A 10912-nucleotide genomic window follows, 5' to 3' on the forward strand; every position below is an offset into this window, starting at 1 on the left:
ACATACCATGGTAGTAAACCTTTCAATGGTAATGGTTTTGGACTTGCCATGTATTATGTGTTAGGAATGAGAAAGAAATTGAACATTTGCATGCAACTTTCCTTGGACACGAAGCCTTCACAGCATTGATCAGTTTTTTCTTTTCTGAATGAGGATTGATAAGAAATCTTCGAAAGGATAATGGATAAGACTAGGAAAATCACACTCATTTAGATAATATAAATACTTCACAAAGAGAAAACAAATCGTTTTGGCCTTCTGATATGCTAATCAGAATCTTTGCACACAGCAGCAGCTGAGGCATGATAAAATAAGGTGACAAATCGGCAAGATATCTTGCCATCTTTACAACATTTGAGCACCATACAATTTGCTACGTTCTTCACTCAACGTACTGATTGAGAGGCATCAGAGGGCTTCTTGAAGTGCGTGTCCTTTGATCTGAGAATTGCTTCCCCTTGTCAATTTCATCCAGCTTGTTCTCCGACCTGAACTTTGCCACGAGATCTGGAACTGAAGCTCTTAGTTCTTCAATTGCTTCCAAGCTGTTTTCATTGGTCAGTAGTTCCCGTGGACGGTGCCGAATCGGACTATTAGCCTGATGGGTGAACAGTAGTTAGTCAGTGGCTATAAATAATCAAGTGACAGTGATATAAAAGGTTGTTTGCATTGAGCAATATTCAATTCATCGCTTGAAATTTTAAACATGCTTATACGAAGACATGGTTCTGTTGCAATGAGAGATTTGCCACTTTCAGCCAGACAACAGTAGTACAGTTTCGTTTGGCTAAACTTCAGCAAAATATACTCGAAATGCTTAGAGCTTACCATGTAATCCTTCTCAAGACAGTTACTTGAAATGTATCGTATAGACTCTCTGCCTTCACTGTGTTTTTCATTCAGCTGTTTCAGATGATCCGAGAAAGTGGTGGAGACACTTTCTATCATCTTTCTAATTTCATGATCCAATAAGAGGGAATCTGGAAATGAGTATGGCCAACATAAGGAAAATGACACCTTTTGGCAACAAATTTATTATAAAGGTTAGTCGAGTTACTCTTTGAAGAAGTCAACACATCTGATGTAATGGCATTAAACTCTGCATCATTCTGTGAAGAAGACATCAGCTTTTCTTGGAAAATATTTTCATTTTTGTTTCTTCTTTCTCTGCAAACCAGAAACAAGTATGAGATCTGCAAAAGCCCTAAACAAATGCTCTGAATACCAACAAAAGATAAGTTTTACTGAACATGATTACAACTTACTCGATAAAATCCTCAGCCTCCATGATTGATCTCTTACAAAGATCATGCAAAGATGATTGTGTATGTGACCAGTAAGATACAGAGTGGCCACCTTTCTTCAAGCTGCAATGCACAGTGCCTCTTCATCATAACAATGAATGGAAATAAAAGCACTTCAAGAGTGAATAGCTGATTAAAACTGCTCTATGTTTGAGGCTGGCAGGTGTGGGTACCATTGGTGCAAGATGCCTTCCATTTGATCATTTAATTTAGCATGCGATGACATATCCTCCTGGAACTGGCTCTCTACTACTCCAACATAAGCCACCGACTCATCTTTGCCATTATCTGAAATCTGCTCTAGGTTGCGAATCTCCAAATTTAGGTGTTTCTGCTCTTCACTGTATCTCTCATTCAGCTGCCCCACATATGCTGAAACCTGTTAACAGATACGTTAGTTAAACCTGAAGTCATACTAAGGCCATTTTATTTGCTCATGCAATAAACTATCTGACCATTGTAGTTTTCTTGGCAGTCAACCCTGATAAAATCGCAGCAATCTTGTTCATAGCAGCTTGTTCATCTTTAACACAAATTTCCTATCAAAAGGAAGTTCGTCATTGGAGAGTTCGTTCATAAATGAAATGTATAGCACCACATATACCAAAATTAACTACCTTAAACTCATTCTCAAATTCAAGAAGCTTTGAGGACCTTTCTATTTGATTCTGCTCCATAAGCTTGATGAGCCGAGACACATGTATCCTGATATATTTAAAGAAATCAATTGATGTCTTTGACATGGCTTGTGCAGAAGTAAGACTCCTTTTCAATCCCTGAAAATAAAAAAATCCAATGGGTTGCTGCATCAACAAAATGTCTAAATATGTTCCATACAGGCACATGAACTAACAAGATCAAGGAGACATACAGCCTGTTGTAGTTCTGCAGAAAAGGCTAAAAGTTCCTTGAGCTCTGAAGTAGATTTCAGAACATCATCCAGAATTTGTTCAGCTTCCGAAACCATCATTGCTAGAAACTGTTAATGTTCATAATATAGAAAATAATTAGACTGCATTCAGCATTACTATTTTTTTGCATGAGATACTGATATGAAAGTTTCTGTTATTTCATACATTGTCGACAGTAATTGCATGAGTAGATATGCTAAGCCTCATCTGCTCAGCGTCTATGATAGATCGATGTCTCAGGGTATCAGCAAGCCCCTTCATGCATTGGACCCCAGAGACATACATGTCTTTGGCTTTTTCAATTCTTCTCTCCAATTGATTTGCTGACTGTAACCAATTGTTTGTTGCAGCTATTTTAGTGTACTAGGAGAGGGGCAGTAGTCATTGAAAAGTATAGCATTTCAAGAGTGGCACCTCAGTTTTAGCTGAAAAGTATGACTTCGTTTGTTCATTCATAGATTCCAAAATTTTATGCTGTTCACAAACTGATCCAACTACTGTCTTCTGCAGAACTCCAAGACACTGATCCAATTCATCCCGAAAACTTGATAGCAAGCCTTCATTTGCAGCTTCAGTTTTTGATTGCCTTTCTATAAATGATTGTGGAAGACACAAACAATCAGTACAAAGAAACAGCAAAACAGATTAACTTACTATAGATGATTGTGAAAGACAAGAACAGTCAGTACAAAGAATCAACAAAATGGATTAAATTAAGTTACAGCAAATATTTACCTAGTTTATTCAAAAGTACAGTAATATCTCCAGATGCATTTTCCAAATTGTTGCGCATATCCTTTGCACGTTCCAGAATTGAGTTTTCTATACAATGTGATGGACAACACAAAAAGTAATGACCATTGATTGAGAGTATTACATATATTAAACTCTTCGAGTTAGAAATTATCTTGATTACTTGTAATACAAACAAAATTTACCAGAACAAAGTAAATTTGAGATTACGAAGTCCTTCTCCCTCAGCAACATGTTAGCTCTACAATGAGCTTCTTGAAGATCTAGAAACTTTCCCTTCCAGTTTTCAAGATTTACCTAAGGATATGTGCAAAATGTGAGGACCCTAAGAAATCTAAAAAAATGAAAACGAAGCTTCTCCAAAGTGCTTTACCTTTAAATCTTTGTTCTGACTTTCGAAATCCAAGCGGCGTTCCTGCTCTGCTAGGTACAAGCCTTTTAATTTTTCAACTTCCTAACACATCACCATAAGAATATGAGTCAGTTCAACCTCAATTTAGTGGAAGAAAAAATACAACTACATCAGAATTGCGAATAGGTATACTTTGTTCTGCTTTTCAAGGCTGAGCTCCAAATGTTCCATTTTTTCCCTCATTGACTGCGATAAATAGTCAATGCTGTTAGAATATTAAAAAATACAGGAGTCCCGTAAGAACTATATTTAATGAAAATCTGAAGGCTTTGGTGATGGAGGTATTGTGCACTTGTACTTACCTTTTTTTCTGCCTCATCTAGGACAAACCTTTCATGAGGGATATAGATTCCATTCTTTTCCCTTGCAGCTTTGACATCTGACAAGTGACAATATACTTGTGAGATCCGATAATGTGACGGACGTAGGAAAATCTAGAGGAAAAGGGCGAACCTTGTTTCATTCTTTCCATTTCTTGGTAGATGTCCTTGAGCACAACAGATTTACATATTTTTTGATTTGGCTGCAATTGTTGTTAAGTTGGTAAGAAGATCAAGTAAATTTAAAGTTTCAAACTACATGCATGAATAGAAGTTGCACCTCAGGCTTATTTCTTATGCTTTTAGCACGAGAAGCATAATCAAGCGTAACCAGTGTTTCTTCCAGGGAATGAACAGATGGAGACACCGTTGCTATGATGCATGTTTTGGCTTTTCCTCCTAATGATTCTCTTAGCAGTCTTGTGAGTTTACTATCCCTGATAAAGTAAATGAAATATGCATTACTGCCATGCACATTAATTAAACTACCAATGATCTTACATATCAAAAGTAAGCACAGCTGTATAACCTGTATGGCACATGAACAGAATGCTCCACAAGCGCCGTGATGACACGCCCCAGAGTTAATAAGCTCTTATTCATTTCTCCGGCTTCTCTTGCTCTACCCTATTAGCATGCTAGAAATCATGACTTCAAACAGGATTGGCATGCCAAAAGAACATAATTTTGGAATGCTAAGATAGAGCCACAAGCATATATTGTAACAAAGCACTTGAGTAAGATAGAAAATGGAAAACTCTCCATTTTACTGGCAATGTAAGGTCCCCGATACAGATCGCTACTCCTGGATTATGCAATATCACTGAACAGAATTGATTCCTTTAATGGCCATGTAACCCTATAACTCCCGAGCATCACAAAGACCACTGAGTTGGAAAACATCAGCCAATTGTTGATGACATTTAATCAAGAACCCCCATATCGTCCTTGCATAGTATGGGTTCTTATGTGTGATGGTACTAAGTTAAATTCTCATTGTTTGGTCCACCTATTTATAATTAAATCATGTTCTACCACATAATGTACCATGAAAAAGTGATTTGATAGGAGAAGTTAGACAAGATGGACACGCTAACAGATAATGTAATCACTAATGATTGGCAAATGGCAATGGAAAATAATTACCTCTCTTACGCCTGATCGAGCTATATTCTCTGATCCTGCCAAGTCTACAAGGTTCAACCTCCCACACTTCATGAGTTCCTCATCACCTACAGTTGTTTCTTTGACATGGATGTTTATAGAAAAAACAGCATGTGATCGGCTGCAAGAACAGAATGCAGGAGCTTAGCCCCCAACAGACAACGACCTCTGTACCAAAAGGTGGAGACAGAATGATCAAGATCAAGAACCTGCTTTGCTTGTTTAATGCAGTGTCAGCAGTGCGTCTCCTAGCTGATCCACGTTCTAAAAGGCTATATATATCTCTAGGACTATAGACAACAATCTCTTCAAGCCCTCTTATGACTGCCCCGCCTTTGCCATCTTCCATAAGAGTTATGTGCCTCTTCTGTCTATCTTCAGGGAATCTGCTCTGGTCCTCCAAAGCCAATAGGTCTGTTATATCTTCATTATAGAGCTCTAGAAAGGTTACCTTCATGCTATAATCAGCCTTTTTTGCTTCAAGTATATCAAAGATATGGCGCACTGCTCTAGGGATGACACCAGCAGTATCCGGCAGTTCACTGACCTAACATATTGCATATGACAAATTATTCAGCAGTTACAAGGTAATTCATGTTCTCATAGATGATGTCCAAATATCATTATTCTGTGTACCTTCTGTCTTATCTCTCCCTCCATGGTATACGTTTTTCCTGTTCCAGTCTGTCCAAAGGCGAAGACAGTGCAGTTATAGCCTTCGAGGACATCGTTCACAATAGGTGCAACGGCATGGTCATAAATCGACCTCTGCTGAGATTTAGGTCCAAACACCTGGGATAAAAGAACCACCACATGTCCAAGAACAATGGCGGTAAGCAAATATCAATCACAATAAACATTTCTGTTTAAATCTTATTACATGTGTAAGATTTTGTTTATTTTTCAGTAATAAAACCAATTGACAGTAGAACTGTTCCCCTCTACAATCATATCATACAATAAAAAAACACATAGGTGTCCATAGAGGCTTTACCTTGTCAAAAGTAAACGTTTTGTCTGCTTGCTTGAAGAGACTGTGCAGAACTGTGACCTCCCTCTTTGGGTCATTACAAGAGATGGCGCTCTGCACATTCGCTCTCTGCTCATCCTCGCTAAGTGGCCTACAAGTCGGACCAACACATCAGCAACGGTAGCTATAGTCAAGTCGGTTATGCAAACGGATTGCTCACTTCTTCTGCTCGAGTATAGCAGGCACTTTTTTTTAGGAATAGCGGGTACTTGTAACTCGCCCGCTAGAACTCGAGAAGAAGAAGTAAGCAATCCGCCCGATTCATTCATGCTCAGTATCCAACTAGTAGTTTAGCACTACGCCACTACCAGGTAAAACCATTTCTGCACAGTCTCGAGTAACTCACCTGCACCGGAGCACGACCTGGACGTTCACCTCGCGATCCCTCTCGCCCTCACCCCAACCTCCACCATTGCCAGCAACGGCGCCCACGCCGCTGCGGCGCACGGCGCTTTGGGACCCCCCGTCCGCCCACCTCATCTCGAGGTGCCGCCGCTCCGGCCGTGGCGTGAGGAAGGGCATCGGCGCCGGGCCGACCAACGACCTCCTGCTGGGGTTCGGCGTCTGCGCCATGCCGCCGGCGACACCCGCGACGCTCCGATCCGAGGAGTACCTTGAGGGAATCGCGAGGTTTTGAGGAGGATTTTGGTTGGGGAATTGGGAGGGATTGTGTGGACGGGTGGGTTTTTTTTTTTTTGAGCAGTGGTCGGGTGGGTTGGGGAAAGGGGAAGGGGAAGGGGGGAGGGCCGGCGTTGTTTCCGTTGCGAAGAAATTTGAATTCGCAGCTGGGAGCCTGGGACTGTGGGATCAAGGGTGTCTCTGCCGTCTGGCAGCGATCCGTTTGGACACGTAGCTTCGGGGCAGTGGGGGTCGCGTGTATCTGTTGGGCCTCATCATGGGCCTAAGACCAACTAAATTTTAGGCCCAGTTCTGAATGTTGCTTGTGTTTCGATGAACAATAAGCCCATTACGAAAGTCAGGTGAGTCAAAAGTCAGACTAGGATCGTTCAGTTGAGTTTGATCATTCCTCTCTCATTAAAAAAAACTGAACTTGGCCATGATTTCATAGGAAACAATCAAGTCAAAGTACCTTGTAGGACTATATCCAAAGGCAACCATTCTTTAAAAAACAAATTATCGACAGAGAGAGATATAGGCACATAGGAATGGTAGTTGCAAGGAATTCTATTCCAAACTATGCAAAAGGTCAACGACAGAGCACGGCTCACTTCTGTGGAGGAATGGTTCACCGACCATTCTTGCAAGTTGCAAGAGACGTCACGGCGAGCATGCGTGTCTACACCGCTTCTACCACTTCAGTCGCTGTCGATGAATCAGAAAACTCTATGATGTCTGATGCTTGCAGTTTGAACTCGCACAAAACTAGCATTGTTGACTTTGCAGCACGTTGGTTCTGCATAATGCCGCTAGATTACTGCTGGATTGCAGTGCAGCTAGGTCCAACCAAAATGAGGCCTAGCTACACCTGAGGTGGTTGATGCCAGTTGCGTTTCTTTTCTTAGACCAATTATATGCACTCTCTACTCCTAGGGAAGGGAACATGTTTGACTTGGGAAGCAGCAGTTGTTTACGCGGCTGGATGAGTTGACTTCACTGCAAACTTGGTCCCGGCCGGGCCATGTTCCAGCTAGAAGGTCAACAGAACAATGTGTTGTGTGTTCCTCAGGGGCTAGCTAGAAGGTCAACAGTAACCATCCGCTAATTATGTATTAATTATACTTAATAGATTCGTTTAGAACCCTAATTGTAACTTATGCAATTAGTTTTGTATTAAGTTGGCATCCGAACATTTGAATTGTCATCCGAACATTCGATTCGATGTGACAGCTACTTAAAAAAACCAAACGAGACCTCAATAATTAATGGACATGAAAGTATTCTGTCGTTCTGCATGCGTCATGAAAAATGCTGCCCCAAAAATCAAAGCGCAAGAATATTACGAGAATTGAGAGAGATTGCAAAGTTAGCTTCAGATGGGGCGTAGCAGTTAGCAAGCTGACCTGACTTGGAAAAGGGAAAAATAATGCGTGCAATTCGAGGGCTGGTCAGGTCAACTCTCTCATGCACTTTCCCTGTATTATTCTGCTAATGCATTATGAATGTGAGGATTGACACCTGAAACTGAAACAGAAATAAAATATGCTAGTGCTTCATTCCCTGAATACGGATTCGTTCGATTCTGGCCAGGCCTGCTGAATGGTGGATATATTGGTGGAGCTGGGATGATGATTGGATCAGAGGTGGCTAGAAAAAAGAAATGGTGGCTAGCTAGATCGGCCGGGCACGTCGATCATGGCACGAATAGTCAACGGGCCGGGATAGCTAGGGCAACACAAACTCGTGAGATGAAAACGAAAAGGTGTCATTGCGTTCAGGTTCAGGAGCCACAGCCCAGCCCATATATATAGAGACTCTCCTCTTCTTCTTCATCAGTCATCTTTTTTTTTGTTTGAAATAAACCCTTCTTCATCAGTCATCATTTTCCAGGAATACCTAGGTGAAAAATTGCAAACAACACCACTATTTTATTTTATTTTTTAAAATGATAACAACACCACTATTTTCCATTTTGAGTGTGGCAACCTGCTAGGCCTTCGCAATCGCAAGGTACGTACAATCTAGCTAGGTCCGTCGCTATTCCAACTTTTTGAGAAGGCTGCTTCTGCTGCATCGTAGCCCGCCGACCATTGGCGAAAGATGAAGCTACCCGCGCGCAGCCATCGTAAGCTGTAGGGCTGGCTGTACGTCTGGATGCTGCGATACGATCGCGAAGCGGTGGCGAAAAAGCTATAGCCGCAGCCGCGTAAGCATCCGTTCGCGTCCGTCCTGCAACTGCAAGCAATCGAGGTCGAGCGAGGAGATGGCGAGGTGCAGTCGTCGTCAAACCGCCGCCGCCGTCTCCGCCATCAGCACTCCTCCCGTGTCCATTTATGCGGCGGCGGAAACAGGGAAGCGGGTGTACGGAGCTTATAATAAATTGAACTTTGTTACAATGATGATTGTAAAGTACTAATAGATTTTTAGGTATTTTTGTCTTAAAATTTTTTCTAATTGTTGATCAATGGAAGGTATTTACAAAAATTAAATCAAATTAGTATTTGATCCCACTTTTTGGTACTTGGTCATATATTTTTATACCACTAAGTACTTTAGTTTAGGTACTTTCAGGTAATTTCTAACTTGACCACCGTACGATTCAATCATTGTAAAAATTCTCAAATTAAACCCCTCTGAAAAACAACAAAGATCCTGTGGCCTTTCAATAAGCAACAACGCAATAGACGTACAAAATTCAGAAATATAATATTCGTGACGGTAGAATTGTGTAGATGGCTGTGATTTAGACAGAATTCGCCATATGATAAACAATAATAACTTATCCAGTCAGAGGACTAGAGGAGGATCTCTTAGTCCAATCAAGCTAGCTAGTAGCCTAGTACCGTCGGATCGGATCGAGAAGGTCGGGTGTGTGTGACCGCAGCAGCATGACAAGCTCGATCAAGGGCTTCGGCCGCAGCGCTCGGTTCAGTGCATATAGCGAGCTGACGCAGCAAACGGATTGAATGGGTCCAAGCACAAATACAATTTAATTAATATAGCTGGAGCAGCAACGATTGTGTTCTAACAGATCACGCAATTACATGTTCACTTGTAGGAAAAAATAGGAAAAAAATTGATTTATACTATATAACTGTTGAAAATTTGATCATTCGGGTGGTTACAGAGTCAATTTTCCATTTTTTCTTTCCAATTTGATCTATAAATAACTAATTTATTTTAAATCAGAAAATATGAAACTTGCGCTATTTTTCTTTTTACGAAATTAACTTAAATGTTACTGCTCTATGTGGAGCTATATATCGAATATAATTCGTTCTTTTCTTAGTGTTTTATTTTCTGTATTTCGAGTAGGGACAAATCTTACTATTACTAAGCCACCTAGGATTCTAGGTCTACACCCTAAAAAATAGAGCAATTCTAAAAATTCTCACAAAAATCAGAAATATTCAGTCATCAATCCGACAACTCTAATCATAATTGTCATTGGATTTGTTATATTTTCTAATAAATTACCCACCTATGCTATTATGAAAATGGGATAAAGTAACCCTCTAAACATGTATCTAAATTACCCAACTCTGCTATTATAAAAAATCTAAAATAACCCCTTTATCTTGTTGTAAATTACTCATCTATGCCATTATAAATTAATTATCAAATTATGTCATTAGTAAAAGTTAAAGTAACCCCAAAATCTAAATCTACGTTATGCAATTATAAGAAAATCTTGAATTCCACCAATATAAAAGTCTAATTTTTATCATTATCAATATAATATTTATATTATTTTTTATATAAAAATACTACTCGTGGTGTGTGCCATGTATGACAAAAGAGATAAGAATACCAATTTTTTGCTATTCACATAGCTCAAACAAATGGTTTAATTAAATACGTATCAAACACACATGGAGGTGTAATGCAATGTAAAAAAAATTGTTACTAACTAAACCTATTATAACAAGATGACAATGGATACATATTTTTAGAGTATTGTGGTAGAATATTTAAACGTCAATTTCATATTTTCTTGATTTAACTAATTCCTTTTAGTTGTTAGAAAATAGAAAACCACCTTCCAATTTTTTCCGACTTGCCTTAGATGTTTGGTTTTGTAGTTCAGGATTTGAAATCAAATTACCGTGCTAGTTGGAGCTTAGAAGGTGAAAACTGCACTTTAAAAAAATAAAAGGAAAAAGAAAAGGAAATAGATGGTTTGCGCGTTATCATACCTTATCATTCACAGACATCTTTTCACAGTCGATAGCACTCAGTGCACTATCCAGAGATCATCAAAACCAATCATGTATACGAGGGTTTCGAAATGCACAAGCTGCGCATTTTTTTCCCTGGAATCCCAATTCCCAACTGCCTTGAGCAACTTGTGGCCTAGCTTATTAGCATACAGAATTATCTGTTAGAGAAAGGCGTCATCG

The 10912-nt window shown here is 39.8% G+C and overlaps 1 protein-coding gene across 2 annotated transcripts; it reads right to left on the bottom strand.

The window, feature by feature from the left end:
- Window positions 1–185: 185 nt before the first annotated feature.
- LOC120691971 (kinesin-like protein KIN-5B) lies at window positions 186–6733 on the bottom strand. Of its 2 annotated transcripts, XM_039975176.1 has the most exons (24): window positions 6601–6733; window positions 6241–6569; window positions 5859–5985; window positions 5501–5656; window positions 5074–5411; window positions 4847–4985; window positions 4230–4327; window positions 3981–4137; window positions 3834–3903; window positions 3683–3759; window positions 3513–3566; window positions 3342–3422; window positions 3154–3265; window positions 2951–3037; window positions 2630–2805; window positions 2381–2542; window positions 2176–2283; window positions 1922–2080; window positions 1760–1843; window positions 1478–1683; window positions 1266–1367; window positions 1058–1167; window positions 829–980; window positions 186–598 (listed from the first exon to the last, which is right to left on the bottom strand). In XM_039975176.1, exons 2-24 carry the CDS (start codon window positions 6465–6467, stop codon window positions 383–385), a joined length of 3198 nt encoding a protein of 1065 aa, XP_039831110.1. In that variant the 5' UTR covers window positions 6468–6569; window positions 6601–6733; the 3' UTR covers window positions 186–382. The 2 variants fall into 2 exon arrangements, with proteins under 2 accessions (XP_039831110.1, XP_039831111.1); XM_039975177.1 differs by lacking the exon at window positions 6601–6733 and having other exon boundaries at window positions 6241–6593.
- Window positions 6734–10912: the final 4179 nt, after the last annotated feature.

The sequence above is a fragment of the Panicum virgatum genome, chromosome 9N (assembly GCF_016808335.1).
Source record: "Panicum virgatum strain AP13 chromosome 9N, P.virgatum_v5, whole genome shotgun sequence".
Classification (NCBI taxonomy): Eukaryota; Viridiplantae; Streptophyta; class Magnoliopsida; order Poales; family Poaceae; genus Panicum; species Panicum virgatum.

Coding starts and splice junctions, on each gene's coding strand:
- LOC120691971 (XM_039975176.1), bottom strand. CDS start 6,467: ATGGCGCAGACGCCGAACCCCAGCAGGAGGTCGTTGGTCGGCCCGGCG. Junction 3,904..3,980: donor GCATAAGAAATAAGCCTGAG/GTGCAACTTCTA, acceptor CAACAATTGCAG/CCAAATCAAAAAATATGTAA. Junction 3,038..3,153: donor CTCAAATTTACTTTGTTCTG/GTAAATTTTGTT, acceptor CACATTGTATAG/AAAACTCAATTCTGGAACGT.